The sequence below is a fragment of the Pristiophorus japonicus genome, chromosome 7, assembly GCF_044704955.1.
Source record: "Pristiophorus japonicus isolate sPriJap1 chromosome 7, sPriJap1.hap1, whole genome shotgun sequence".
In the NCBI taxonomy this organism is placed as follows: Eukaryota; Metazoa; Chordata; class Chondrichthyes; family Pristiophoridae; genus Pristiophorus; species Pristiophorus japonicus.
In genome coordinates this window covers 188239707-188255399 of record NC_091983.1, presented here as the reverse complement: position 1 = coordinate 188255399, position 15693 = coordinate 188239707, and the positions used below count along the sequence as shown (strand labels likewise).

At 42.1% G+C, this 15693-nt stretch overlaps 1 protein-coding gene across 3 annotated transcripts in view; it reads left to right on the top strand.

Moving 5' to 3' along the window:
* Window positions 1–13510, top strand: part of LOC139266917 (prolyl endopeptidase-like) — a 166713-nt gene extending 153203 nt beyond the window's left edge. For 2 of the 3 annotated variants that reach the window (XM_070884543.1, XM_070884544.1), the window contains 2 exons: window positions 8329–8485; window positions 11790–13510. In XM_070884543.1, the coding sequence (XP_070740644.1) occupies window positions 8329–8485; window positions 11790–12084 (452 nt within the window). In that variant the 3' untranslated portion in view covers window positions 12085–13510. Of the gene's footprint in view, window positions 1–8328; window positions 8486–9275; window positions 9447–11789 lie in introns of all 3 variants that reach the window. The other variant, XR_011593804.1, reaches the window with a different exon arrangement.
* The last annotated feature ends 2183 nt before the right edge of the window (window positions 13511–15693 follow it).

Sequence of the window (15693 nt, the reverse complement as noted above, 5' to 3'; positions counted from 1 at the left end):
ACCCAGTCGCCCACCTCGAAATTGTCGCAAACTTGGAACGGCTCGCGCTGAAAGTTGTAGTGGTATGCTCTTTTTTTTTCTTTAGGGGGGATATGAGAGGAATTTTTTTCGCTGCCTGAAAGAGTGGTAGAGGCACAAACCCTCACCACATTTTAAAAAGTACTTGGATATGCATTTGAAATGCTGTAAACTACAAGGCTATGGTCCAAGAGCTGGAAAGTGGGATTAGGCTGGATAGATCTTTGTCAGCTGGCATTGAGGTCCAGCGAATGTTTTGTGGCAGAGGAGCGGAGAGATATTGTGGTGGAGATGCGGCAAATGAGTGTAAGGGGGCCAGAAGAGCAGAGTGCCCAGGGGCAGCATGGGCCAACCCACGCTGCAATATGTGTGTGTACCAAGTCCATGCAGCAGAGCAGGTCTCCAGTCATCCTGGTTAACCCTTGCCACTGGATAAAGTCCTAGCTCTGTCAAGCCCGTGTGGTAGCTGATGTGCAACGGTCACCACACGTTAAAAAAAACCCACACACAGGCATCTTCCACCCCTTCAATTGGAGTTCAGGACTGGAATATCGGTCCTTCATTGAAACATCTTTGAACTCATCCCTTTTGTTGTGGAAGCAAGTCATCCTCATTCGAGGGACCGCTTGTGATGACGATCCTTAAATACGGAGACCAAAACTGTACGCAGTATTCCAGGTGTGGCCTCACCAATACCCTGTACAGTTGTAGCAGGACTTCTCTGCTTTTATACTCCATCCCCCTTGCAATAAAGGCCAACATTTCATTGGCCTTCCTGATTGCTTGCTGTACTTGCATACTAACTTTTTGTGTTTCATGCACAAGGACCCCCAGGTCCCTCTGTACTGCAGCACTTTGCAATTTTTCTCCATTTAAATTCGAATTTGCTTTTCTATTTTTTCTGCCAAAGTGGATAACCTCACATTTTCCCACTTTGTACACTCTCTGCCAAATTTTTGCCCATTCACTAAGCCTGTCTATATCCCTTTGCAGATTTTGTGTCCTCCTCACAATTTGCTTTCCCACCCATTTTTATATCATCAGCAAACTTGGCTACATTACACTCGGTCCCTTCATCCAATAGAGATTGTAAATAGTTGAGACCCTAGCACCAGTCCCTGCGGCACCCCACTAATTACTGTTTGCCAATCGGAACATGACCCATTTATCCCGACTCTCTGTTTTCTGTTAATTAGCAAATCCTCTATCCATGCTAATATATTACCCCCAACCCTGTGAACTTTTGTCTTTTGCAGTAACCTTTTATGTGGCACCTTATCGAATGCCTTCTGGAAATCCAAATACACCACGTCCACTGGTTCCCCCTTATCCACCCTGCTCGTTGAATCCTCAAAGAACTCCAGCAAATTTGTCAAACACGATTTCCCTTTCATAAAATTATGCTGACTCTGCTTGATTGAATTATGCTTTTCCAAATGTCCTACTGCTTCCTTGATTACGGACTCCAGCATTTTCCCAACGACAGATGTTGGGCTAACCGGTCTATAGTTTCCTGCTTTCTAAATAGGGGTGATCCATTTGCGGTTTTCCAATCTGCTGGGGCCTCCCCAGAATCCAGGGAATTTTGGTAGATTACAACCAATGCATCCACTATTTCTGCAGCCACTTTTTAGGACCCTAGGATGCAAGCCATCAGGTCCAGGGGACTTGTCCACCTTTAGTTCCATTATTTTACTAAGTCCTACTACTTTAGTGATAGTGATTGTATTAAGTTCCTCCCACCCGATAGCTCCTTGATTATTCACTATTGGGATGTTTTTAGTGTCTTCTACCATGAAGACTGGTATAAAATATTTGTTCAAAGTCTCTGCCATTTCCTTGTTCCCTATTATTAACTCCTCATCCTCTAGGGGTCCAACATTTACTTTCGCCACTCTTCCTTTTTATTTACCTGTAGAAACTCTTACTATCTGTTTTTATATTTCGTGCTAGTTTATTTTCATAATCTATCTTCCCACTCTATTATTTTTTTAGTCGTTCTTTGCTGGCTTTTAAAAGTTTCCCAATCCTCTGCCCTCCCACTAGTCTTGGTCACTTTATGTCCTTGTTTTCAATTTGATACCATCCCTTATTTCCTTAGTTAGCCACGGAGGTTATCCCTTCTCTTCGTCTTTCCTTCTCATTAGGATATTTTTTTTTGTTATGAAATATCTCCTTAAATGTCTGCCACTGCTCATCAAACATCCCACGCTTTAATCTATTTTTCCATCTATTTTAAATTAATCTATTTGCAATATATTGTTTGCGCCCATGTAGAGCAATGCAATAACATAGTTACTGAATAACCATAATTGGACCTTAATATTATCCACTTTTCCAATTATGTACCAGACTTTTCACAGGCCAGAGCCTTGCAACAATGTTGCCTCATTGCATAGTCACTAACACTGATTTCTTGTCTGTCATAAGTCAAGCTTGCAGCCAGATTAAATGAAATTTGTGTTTATACATTATTTGTCTACCATTACCGTACCTATATGTAAAACCAAAGATTATCCACCAATTTTCATTTTCTAAGGAGGTATTACCCTATTGTGCCAGATAATGGAGGTCCCAGTTAATCTGGCCTCCTAACTGGTGTGGTGGAAACGAGCATTCTAACGCTTCAACCAGAACAATATTTTGTTCTAATTGTTGTCACGTGTTTTATGAAACTTTTCAGCTCTTCATCTACCACATCACAACTCCCTCACAGTAGAAAAATGCATTTGTGCTCCTGATAACGTCATAAGCAGTCCCTCGGAATCGAGGAAGACTTGCTTCTACTCCCAAAGTGAGTTCTCTGATGGCTAAACTGTCTGATACAAGAGCCACAAACCCTGTTACAGGTGGGACAGACATTCGTCGAGGGAAGGGGTCGGTGGGGCTGGTTTGCCACACGCTCCTTCCGCTGCTTGTGCTTGGCCTCTTCACGCTCTTTGCGTTGAGACTCAAAGAGCTCAGCGCCCTCCCTGATGTACTTTCTGCACCTCGGGCAGTCTTCGGCCAGGGTCTCCCAGATGTCGGTGGTGATGTCGCACTTTACCAGGGAGGCTTTGAGGGTGTCCTTATAACGTTTCCGCTGTCCACCTTTGGCTCGTTTACCATGAAGGAGCTCCGCATAAAGCATTTGCTTAGGGAGTCTCGTATCTGGCATGTGAACTATGTGGCCTGCCCAGCGAAGCTGATCGAGTGTGGTCAGTGCTTCAATACTGGGGATGTTAGCCTGGTCGAGGACACTGATGTTGGTGCACCTGTCCTCCCAGGGGGTTTGCAGGATCTTGCAGAGACATCGTTGGTGATATATCTCCAGCAACTTGAGGTGCATTCTGTACATCGTCCATGCCTCAGATCCATACAGGAGGGCGGGTATTACTACAGCCCTGTAGACCATGAGCTTGGTGGTAGATTTGAGGGCCTGGTCTTCAAGCACACTTTTCCTCAGACGGCCAAAGGCTGCACTGGCGCACTGGAGGCGATGTTGAATCTCCGCATCAATGCCTGCCTTTGTTAAGAGGCTCCCGAGATATGGGAAATGGTCCACGTTGTCCAGTGCTGCGTCATGGATCTTGATGATTGGAGGGCAGTGCTGAGCGGCGGTGACAGGCTGGTGGAGGACCTTTGTCTTACGGATGTTAAGCGTAAGGCCCATGCTTTCATATGCCTCGATCTTCCTCGCCGCCATGCTCCACCTCACAATCGACAAGCTCCCCACTGGAGTGGAACTAAACTACAGAACCAGTGGGAAGCTGTTTACCCTACGCCGTCTCAAGGCCAGGTCCAAGATCACCCCAACTTCTCGTTGAGCTACAGTATGTGGACGACACTGTCTGCGCACATTCAGAGGCTGAACTCCAGGATATAGTCAATGTATTCACTGAGGCTCCTGATAAAACATAGAATAAAATCACTCCTACAAATGTTTTACAGGTTTTCTATTTCCCATATTTATTTTTAAACAGAACCGTTGTTGAACCCAACATTTTTTGAATTTCTCTGTAGCGGGCACTGCAAATATGAATGTATCCCACAGTGCAATCTTCCTAATAATGTCAGGTACCCATGGAAAACTGAGCTATCACTGCAGAAGCTATTTTTTGTTATTATACCACAAATGAAAATAGCATGTTAGCTCAATATAGAAATATGCAAATACTTTTGACGGATGGAGAGAAATCTGATCTCTGACCCCTGGGATTCCCTTAACAAACCCATTTTGAAGACCTACAGTGTAAGCAGACTACAACTCTGAGTTTGACTTTGCTGTGTATTAGTTAGTGATTTGATTTATTATTGCACCACATTTGCAGTACCTAATTTTTGAAATTAATGTTTCCTCAAATTTGTGTAATAATCAGTTTTTAAAAAAGCCATGAAATTAAAACCTGATAATCACCAATGTATGTTCGTCATCGGTGCTATTGACAAAATTGCAAAAGCCACAAGTATAAGTGCAAATTAAATTTTAGCACCTACCACTGATTGCTACAGCAATACATTGAAGAGGATTATTGGTAGGTGCATTTGATCATCCTACGATCTAAATATATAAAGAGTGACTGATGGAAAAAGTTAAGCTGCACCTGGATGAATAAACAGGAACCTGGTTAACACTCACACATGCTTTGTGTACAGAAGCAAAACTCTGTCGTGCCATATCATGAAGAGTTCCTGTATTTTTTTTTACAAATGGAGTTTTTAGACAGACCAAATATTGTAAGTTCAAGAACTGACTTCAGGTCTTTTGCCTATGAAAGCAGCACACACAACTGCCTGGACATTCACACCTCCAGAGTTATATCACACCTCCAATTACCATAGTGATGTGTTTGGTTGTATGCGTTTGAATACAACCGTTTGAATTGCATCAGAAATTCTATTGTCTTTTTGCATTTGTTCATGAATGTAGGTAGTGCTGGCAAGGCCACATCTATTGCTATCCCTAGTGACCCGAGTTGGTAGTTGGAAGGCTGCCATTTAGGTCTGCAATCGAGAAGAAAAAGCCCACCACCACATCAGGGCAACTAGGGATGGGCAAAAGATGCAACCAAAGAAGGTAAGCTGTCGGTGAATTAATTATCTAGAAAGGAAGTCAATAATGTCTAAAATGTAATCATCATAGACAGTCCCTCGGAATCGAGGAGGACTTGCTTCCACTCTTAAAATGAGTTCTTAGGTGGCTGGACAGTCCAATACGAGAACCACCGACTCTGTCACAGGTGGGGCAGTTAGTCGTTGAGGGAAAGGAGTGCGTGGGACTGGTTTGCCACATGCTCTTTCCGCTGCCTGCGCTTGATTTCTGCACGCTCTCGGCGATGAGACTCGAGGTGCCTAGCGCCATCCTGGATGCACTTCCTCCATTTTAGGGCAGTTTTTGGCCAGGGACTGACTGGTGTCAGTGGGGATGTTGCACTTTATCAGGGAGGCTTTGAGGGTGTCCTTGTAACGTTTCCTCTGCCCACCTTTGGCTCGTTTGCCGTGAAGGAGTTCAGAGTAGAGCACTGGCTTTGGGAGTCTTGTCAGGCAAACAATGTGGCCCGCCCAGCGGAGTTGATCAAGTGTGGTCAGTGCTTCAATGCTGGGGAAGTTGGCCTGGCCGAGGACGCCGATGTTGGTGTGTCTGTCCTCCCAGGGGATTTGTAGGATCTTGCGGAGACATCGTTGGTGGTATCTCTCCAGCGACTTGAGATATCTGCTGTACATGGTTCATGTCTGAGCCATGAAGGAGGGCAAGTATTACTACAGCCCTGTAGACCATGAGCTTGGTAGCAGTTTTGAGGGTTTGGTCTTCAAACACTTTTCCTGAGGCGGCCGAAGGCTGCACTGGAGGCGGTGTTGAATCTCGTCTTCAATGCTTGCTCTTGTTAAGAGGCTCCTGAGGGTATGGGAAATGGTCCACCAGCACCTTGTTCTGCCAGAGGGACAAATAAGGCATCGTGGCAACACCCTCGCTCAAAACACTCGCACCTGCACAACTAGGTCATCGTCCGAGCCAGGGATCGCAAGGATGTGCGCATCACCCGCGCCATGACAGGAGCTGACGACTGCTGGACGGACCACCACCTAATCCGATCCATCATTGACATCAACATAGCCCCAAAGCGGAGGGAGCAGCAGAAGCAGTGCCGCAAAAAAGTCGATGCCGGGGCACTTAAGGACCCAGCTAAGAGAGCCCTATACAGTCAGCGCCTCACAGCTAACCTGGCGTGCCTTGATGACGCTGAGATGCAGAATGCCCACAACGCTTGGTCCGCCCTCCAGGCCTCCATAACCAGTGCCTGCAAAAAGACGTTCGGTCACTCAACCAGGAAGCATCAGGACTGGTTCGATAACAATGATCAGGAAATCCAAGAGCTAATTGATCGACAGCACAAGGCATTTCTGAGCCTTAAACAACAACCCAACTCGGGAGCAGCATTACAGACTCACGGCTGAGGTCCAACAAAAAACCCGAGACCTAAAGAACAGGTGGTGGATGGAGAAAGCACAGGAGATGCAGCAGCTGGCCGACAGCCATGATTTGTGAGGATTCTTCATCGCAGTCAAGGCCACCTATGGTCCAAGCAACCAAGACCCACTGCCGGCCAAGAATGGGGTAATACTCAAGGACACCGAGGCAGTCGGGGCCCGCTGGAAGGAGCATTTCGAAGATCTCCTCAATCTAGACTCTGCCTTTGACCCGACTCCATCCCGCAGCATGCCACCCGCCACCACCTCAGCAAAACTCCAACACTGCATGAGGTAGAAAAAGCCAGGACAGCTTAAAAACAACAAAGCTACGGAGCAGATGGCATTCCCGCTGAGGCATTTCCTGAAGTATGGCGGAGAGGCACTGTTGGTGCAAATATATGACCTCATCTCTCTCATCTGGAGGGAGGAGAGCATGCCGGGAGATCTCAAAGATGCAGTGATCGTGACCATCTTTAAAATGTAATACCTGTAACATGAAAAGCTTCATTTGTCATCTACAGTTCAGCTTTCAGTGTTGTTTTATGGTGATAACTGGACTGGGACTCTGTTTTCTTGGAAACTGGGTAGATACATATATGCTCAGACTATACAATTTGGATTCAGCTAACTGAGTCATAGCTCTTGGCAAAAATATCAAGTTCAAGCCCAGTTTTGGGAGAGGCTGAGGTCTTCAAGTTAAAACTTTAATGAATGCATTAAAAGACACAAAATTAAATAGATACATTTAATAATGTTGTCTTTTTAAAAACCCTTATTTTCAACTTTAGAAATTTCAATTACTAAGGAAAGCATTTTGAATGATTTGTAAGGAATAGATCATACAGCACTCCATGGTGTTAATGGAGAGCTGCAACAGGTAAGTCATAAGACTGACAGTGGACATCCTATTAGAGCACTACTTACTGGGAAATGTAACAAGTGAGCGTTACAGGTGGGCTTTCTTTCATAAGAAATCCCATTAGAAATGTTTGCGTAGTTTTGAATGAGCGCACAACCCATATAATTTCAACAAATTGATGGATACAGATAGATTTACGATTTTCTATGCCTAGCACAGAGGAAATCGCTCTCTCCATTGGGATGAGTAGAGGGAGCTTTACCTAGCTATTGGCTGTGCTATATCTGAGCTTGATATGCTTCTTTCTGATAGTCTCTGCCAAAATTAAGTGGGTGTTCCTTCTTACATTCCCTTCTAGCATTCTACCTTAGATGAGCACAAAAATATACTCTTAAGATTATCATTTTCAAAGAAAAAGGTTCATATTACATCTAGATTGATCCTAAGGGAGAAAAATTAAATTTTTAGACCCAAATATATAGAATCATAGAATAGTACAGCACAGGCGGCCATTCAGCCCATCGCGTCTGCGCCAACTCTTTCGAAGAACAATCCAGTTAGTCCCACTCCCCCGCTCTTTCCCCGTATCTCTGCAATTTTTTCCCCCTTCAAATATTTATACATACATTTTTGCTTTATCAAGAAATAACAGACACTAAGCTTTGTAATTCTTTCTATTTTTTATATTGGAATCTTATTGGCATGTCAAGAAATGATACATTCAATAACATGATTCACAAAATAAATTTGTAATGGTAACCAAGTGTTGAAGGAATGAATCATCATAAAAACTTAATTAATTGTGCATGAAGCATATTCGATTTTCAATTGTATTGTTTTTGGCATTTAATTCTATTCCCAATGAAGAGTTATCTGCAGACATGCTTTAGACCATTAATGCATAATTAATTGTGTGTAACAAGTTCATTAGTACCTTTCTGTGTGTGTGTGTCAAACTTCTGTAAGTTAATTTTGACCATTCTTGTTCGCTCATTTTACAGCGGCTTGTGTGAACCAGCAACCTGACCTCTTTGGTTGTGCTGTAGCGCAGGTAGGAGTCATGGATATGCTCAAGTTCCACAAGTTTACCATTGGACATGCCTGGACCACTGACTTTGGTTCTTCAGAATGCAAGGAGCAATTTGAGTACCTAATCAAGTAAGTTGTGTATGTAAACTTTCCGAAGGGTGCTCTGATGGCTTATTCTGTGAGTGAGTCATACAGACCAGTAACTTCCCAAGTCCAATCCCGAGTCTGTTAGCTGATTGTCACAGTGGTAGGGACACAACAGTTGACCGTGGTTGTGCTGAATTTGGATAGGGAAAATGGGCCAGGCTCCCCGCTGCACTATTCCAACATCTCTTGCTGCAAATGCAGATGTGTGATCCTTCAGTGAGAACAGGACCAGTTCTCTTTCAGCAGACAAATAGCTTACTGAAAGATCTCCACGGGAGATCACTAAGAGCAAACTTCGGGACTATGAGAAATACTCCAGAAAGGATTGTGAGGAAACAGAAGGGAAACAACTCTTTTTCAGTCCATTTTAAAACACATAGGGCTAGACTTTCCCCAGAGTTCTCATGCCTGATTGCCTCTCAGAAAAGACCACTAAGCTTCAGCAGTTAACGCCGGTGCAAATTTCCATTAATGAGGTAAGTAATCCCGCCCAGTGAAAAAATGGTTCTTGCACCAAGATTCTCTGCAGTTTCTGGCCAGTTACAGCTGAAACTAGCGAACGGGTGGTTCTTGCCTGAATGGACAGTAAGTTTTTAATATTTAGTCCAAGGCTGTAGTTGCGGCGGGGGGGGGGGGGGGGGAATCGCAAAAAATATTTTTTCACCTAAAAAAAAAATAAAAGTTAAACATTCCCAAGATAGTTTTAAAGGTAATCACCATTTTACAATTTAAAAAATAACATAAAAAACCTTTAACTTACCTTTCTTTGCAGAGTACTCACCTACTGCCCTGTTTCAGGCTGCTTCCCGTGGGAGGTTTCCTTGGCGATCTGGACGGGCTTCCGTTGAGGCCAAACTTCCGTCCTGGCACTTTTCTCGACTGTGCATGTCGGCAGTTCGCTCCCCTGCGGTCGTTTTGAGATGTGGGCAGCTCCATTTAAAAAGTAAGGGGGAAACTTTCGCTGGGCGGTTTCTCTTCCAAAAACAGCTGTACCGCTGAGAAAACCGCCAAAGTTGAAGGCGAAAGTCTCCCCCATAGAAAGCAAATACATCTCTGAGAATGAAGAGATGCATAATCAGAATGGGCCACATGCAAGCTGAGAGAGTCATAACTGATCTGAAGGTCAATCACCGATATTTTGAAATAAACAAAGAAGTAAGAATTTAAGACTAGGATTCATTATTGCTGCAGACAAAAATCAAAATACACCATCTTTACAATGTTCCATCCCCAATACTATTTAAATATATCAGCAATGAACAGTATGCTCCATGGCACTCACTAGATAACATCCTTCCCCATTACTGTATTTACCTTTTTCTTTTCTGGGCATTGGTATAGATTCGGCTTGGGTGAAACTCATCCCCCCCTTAAATGAGCTTTCCCTGCCCCAGAATTTATCCCAGTGCCGTAGAAGTCTGAAACTCTCCCTTGTGCACCATCTGTCAAACCACGTGTTAATTTGTCCAAGCTACATAATTGCCCTAACTGGATCAGATTGACAAATTAATACACAAGAGGGAAGAAATTTGGCTTGCACTTAAAGTTGCTGAGCAATTGCTCTGTGTGTGGGACCATGCCGGCCTGAGGTCCAAGCCAAACTCTGTATCGGGCATCATTTGAATGAAAGCAGCAAGCTGTAAACCAAACAGGCATCCCGATGCATCGGTCGGGGCCTGATGAATTCAGACAAGGGGTGCAAGCCCAAGTTGGCAGCATCCCGCAGTATTTTTGTGAAACCAGCAGGTGCACTCCTGCTCCTGGTTCAACAGAAATATAACTTTGAACAAATTTTGTGGCCATATTTGACCAGCCTCCAGCAGTCCCTTTTAAAGCTTGGTACAAGTAGACTGTTTGTGCAGTGCAAATTCTGTCCATTTGTACCTGAATTGTACCTCAGGATCCTATAACCAGTGTGGGACTTCAATTTGCATAGTAAAGTAGCCTTATGCGCATTTACAGACCTGCATTAGTTGGGCCTTGGGTGTCAATGAGGCGGCCTAGGTGCCCCACTGAGTTTCAACTCCTAGTGGCCCGTGAGTTTAATTTCCCCTCTGAGGTCTCTTTACATACACTTGTTTCTCAGTCATGCATCCAAATAGTTCTTTTATTCGGTTTTTGTATAGTCGGGGTTCTAGACTGAGAAAATTAACATCACAGTTATGCAAGTCATAATTTTGCTGATAAAACTTAAGTTTAGGATTATGATAGTGTCACTGTTTTGATATTAATAGTGAGATTTTAGCATGAGGCCATCAGGGATACGAGATGTTGAGCGTAAAGCTTTAAATACTGAAATAAATAAAAACAGCTATCCAATTTTAATGTGAAAACTTGGAAAAGCTTCTGAATAGTTGCATCAGATTTTAAATGGTTCTTCTAATTTATGCATTATATGCTGAGAAAACTAGGAAAATAATGCTTGAAATGTTCAGAGGATTATAAATCTATTTGGGGTTTTGTCACCATTTTTTAATTAAAACTGTTGGAAATATGAAGTAAAGGTTGTTTATGGTAAATGTCTAAATATTTAAATTCGCTCTTAAACAGAAAATTTCTGCAGATTTCTTCAGTTTTCTACAAAAAATCTTGACCGAGTATAATGTATTAAAATGTATAAATTGGTGTTAAATGAAAATAAAAAGATAAATCCTAACAGAACTGCTCTAAATAATCTATGTACACCAATTTGGCCAATTCAGTTAAATATTCAGGATGCAATATGGTTATTTATGGCATATGGGAATAATGTAAAAACAACTTAACCTCTTAAACTCCCAAAAAAGTGGAGTGTAGGTTCCATACATCAAAACTGGGATGGTTTTCTTGTTCCAAAGATAGATTTGCTCTCATTTATTAATGTAGTGAAAGTGCCAGTAAATTGCACCACCTGTGATGATTTTTATTTATTCAAAATATATTTGGGGTTTATTTTCAATTTGTATAAAAAGGTGGGGAATTATATCAGTGACATGGTCAGACACGTGCCATTGAAGTCATGACTAAGTTGCAACTAATTCAATGAATACTATTTGATGTTTATAGAGTAATTTTCATATCATATATAAATTCTCTGCAAATATCTATTTTGTCACAGGAGTCTTAAATTCTAGATTATTGAATAGTGCTTAAATTGGATATCTCAACCTAATTGTAAACCTGAATTCTGAACTTGACTGATTTTTGGGAGTTTTAAAGAGTTCAATTTCATATTTAAGATCATGGTAGTGTGTATCTGTGATACTCAATTAAAGTATTGATGGCTATATTTTCATTTTTTTTTAAGATACTCTCCACTTCATAATATTAAGCTGCCAGAAGGTGATGGTATTCAGTATCCAGCAATGTTGCTGATGACAGCAGACCATGATGATCGTGTAGTTCCTCTCCACTCTCTGAAATTCATAGCTACTCTACAGCATGTTGTTGGCCGGAGTCCAAATCAGATTAACCCATTGTTCATCTATGTTGATACCAAGGCTGGACATGGTGCAGGAAAACCAACAGCTAAAGTAATTCAGGAGGTCTCTGATATGTATGCCTTCATTGCGGAAACATTGCTTCTTGAGTGGGTCGATTGAAATAAGCATTGTTACCTGCGCGCGCAATTGTTGGGGCAGTAGTGTCAAAATATGTAAACAAATTTAGAACACAGTTCCAGTATTAAATGTAAATACTATCATAATAAAATGATATGTTCTGTGGGACTGAGTGGTATTTTCAGAACTCAATAGAGTAACTAGTCCTACAAAATAAGTGACTTAAGAAATAGTAGTTAACATTTAGCAGCTATGTGCAGCATTTTGAGAAATAAATGACACTAATATTCCAGTGGTTATTTACTCCCATAAACAGAATATCTCATTGTTACAATGAGGTCCATTTTGTGTTTGTGTGTTTTTAATTCAGTTGGAATATTGTCATAATTGACTGTTATGTGAGATTCTTTTAAATTATTGGACTTTTTGTACTTGCAAAAAAACTCAAGCTAATAGAGCTGGATTTAAATATACAAATAGAAGATTTTCAAATGAATAGATGCAGTGATTGTCCATTTAAACATGAATGTTTTCTGCAATTCTGGAAGGCATGGAAACAAGATAGTGTCCTGACATTTAATATGGAGTGGAAGCTTACTTAGGATTCAGCAAAATTCAGACTTTTTTTGCCATTCCCCTTTCCTTTCGATCACCGGTCACTCACCTCTGCGGATACTTCAATTAGAACTATTAACAATTATTTTCATTATTATTAAGACATACTAAATAAAATGAATAATCCTGACGTTGAGGTTTCTTCTATTTTCCAAATATAAATGATAGCCTTCCATAGCTATTGACAGTTAAATTTTGGCTTTACATAATAGTCCATCCTGCTAGATCAAAATACATCGGTTTCCATGCATATGGAACTGTTTAGAGCCATTCAAAAGCATGAAGGGTCAGGTACACAGTAAATAATATAAATTTGTATCTCCGTGATCTAATCTTGGAAATTCAAATATTTCTGCGTTCTTAGTCTTTTGTGTGTTGTATGTTAAAGAAAGCCCAGTACAGCACACATTGAATTTTCCACAGTTCCTTCTGTTTTTCCCAGTAATGTGCAATTTCACCATGTGGTAGGAGAGAAAGAGGTTTGAGATTTTATCCTAGTGGTATCGGGAGTATTTGGTAAATCATATGCTGTGACCCAGTAGAATTAAGTTAAACTAATACTGATTTTGAATTTTTTTTTAAAGTGTGTAAAGAAATAGAGCATAGGTTTATGAATTATTTTTCTTGCCTTAAGCTCTAAAGTATGTACCGCAAAATCTGATACCGTTTAAAGCTTAGTTCAGATAGCCAGATTTTACCATGTGATTTCAGTGTATTTCAATTGGATTTGACTGTTACACTGTTCAGTAATTTTTACCTCAAATATTAACTCTGAACTAATCATTCAGGTTCACACCACCTTATGCTGAATTAATGCATCACTGTTTCAGTACCTGAAAAAATAAAAAGCAATTTGCCATACCTTTCTGCTTTTCTGAATTTATTTCCTATTCTACGAGGAATTTTTTTTTTAGTATTCTGCATTCCACTTCCTCTATACTCAACTAGGAGTAAACCCAGCTCAACAATGCATAGAACTGCAAAAACTGAGCATATATTTTTATTAACGGTTTCTGGGACAGTCATTTCATCTATTTCTCTCTCTCTTCTCCTCGCCCCCCCCCCCCCCCCCCAACAACTCTTGCTGATGTATAGTTCATCATGTGATGGTAGTCTTGTACATTGCCCAGGTGCTCATTTTTTGTTTGTGACCCTAGATTATGTGGGCATCACTCTCTAGGCTGCTACTGATCTCTCTTGATGTTATCACATGCATGTTCTAGCAAGAAGCACCAAATAGCAATGGGGAGCAAGGTGCCTGAGTGCTTTTTAACCTGTCACCGGGGCCATGATACCATCTCCACGCGACATCCAATACTAAAATGCCTTTCCCCAGATGCCATTTACTACTTTTTCCTCCATTGCCAGTTTCAGATTAACCTTTATATCTTAACTGCATCAATGGGCGCTATTTTAACATGAGTGAGCACGTGGGATTGGGTGGGGGGATTAAATTGGGAAAAATTCCGAGTGGGTCAGGAAGCTGGCTTTCAACCCTCTGACTTCTGGGTTTTACAGAGGGTGGACAAGGGGTGATCAGCCAACCGTGCTACCATGAATAGAGTTGGCATTTTAAATATGTTAGAGGCTGACGGCCTGTAATTTATTTTAGTGAGCGGTCAAGTTTCCCAAGCCTCGGGAAACCCGGCAGCTGAAGCAAGGCGAGGGCAGCTTCACGGAGAAGGTAAGTTCCTTTACAGCACTGCTTGTGGGCCAGAAGGAGCAGGAGTGCTCCCCCAGCCCCCCTATGCAACCCCCTCCAACCTATACAAAGGCCCCCTTGTTCTGTGGCCTGCTCCAAGTGCTCCCCACCAGACTAGAAACCAAGGCTGTCAATCCAGCTGACTTCCGGCCGGGGACCTGTTGGGGCCAAAGGACGCACGCTGTGGAGCTAAAACTAGACGGTGTACGGGGAATCCCATACATTGGGGTTTCCCATCCGAAACTTCGTCCCCTGCCTACGTAACCCACCTCAGTAAATATCCAAGCCAATGAAGCTGTAATCATTTTTATATAATTTTGTATTGTGTCTATTGTTTAGATACCCAGCTTGTTTGCTCTGAAACACAACATGGCTTTTTTGTTATACTTGTCTTTGAGGGTCTGGCTATTCCAAAAGACTATCTCACCAAACATAATTGAGTAGTCTGGGTCTTTACTCGTTGGAGTTCAGAAGGATGAGGGGTGATCTTATAGAAACATTTAAAATAATGAAAGGGATAGACAAGATCGAGGCAGAGAGGTTGTTTCCACTGGTCGGGGAGACTAGAACTAGGGGGCACAGCCTCAAAATACGGGGAAGCCAATTTAAAACCGAGTTGAGAAGGAATTTCTTCTCCCAGAGGGTTGTGAATCTCTGGAATTCTCTGCCCAAGGAAGCAGTTGAGGCTAGCTCATTGAATGTATTCAAGTCACAGATAGATAGATTTTTGACCAATAAGGGAATTAAGGGTTATGGGGAGCGGGCAGATAAGTGGAGCTGAGTCCACAGCCAGATCAGCCATGATCTTATTGAATGGCGGAGCAGGTTCGAGGGGCTAGATGGCCTACTCCTGTTCCTAATTCTTATGTTCTTATAATAGGCCAAGGGACCTTTGAATTAAGTTGATGGGCGTTGACCTTAGAACCAACTCTTTGGCCTAACACCATTATGTTGAGCTGTGAAAAGAGCATGCAAACTCCTGAGCAGTCCATTGCTTCTAGCTCAAAAAAATTGATGGGATGCATAGTCCATTTCCTCCTTGTACTTGTGTCTCAAAAACTAGGTAGGGATCAGTCAAACCTGGGCCTTGGTTAGGGAAGCAAAAGTACAAATATCTTTCGATATCTTCTGGTTTCAAAGTCTTTTGAGATTTACTTTGAAGTAACTTAGACATTCCAGGTGGACCTTTGGGTCAGAGATAATTTAGCCAATTAATTGTCAATATTTTATATGTACAAATCCAAAAACTGCTTCACAGGAAGGGGCTCTGCTTTGAGCTCCACACCTCTCTGATGTCCTAGCATTCAGCCCATTGCATCTGTGCTGCTGCTAGT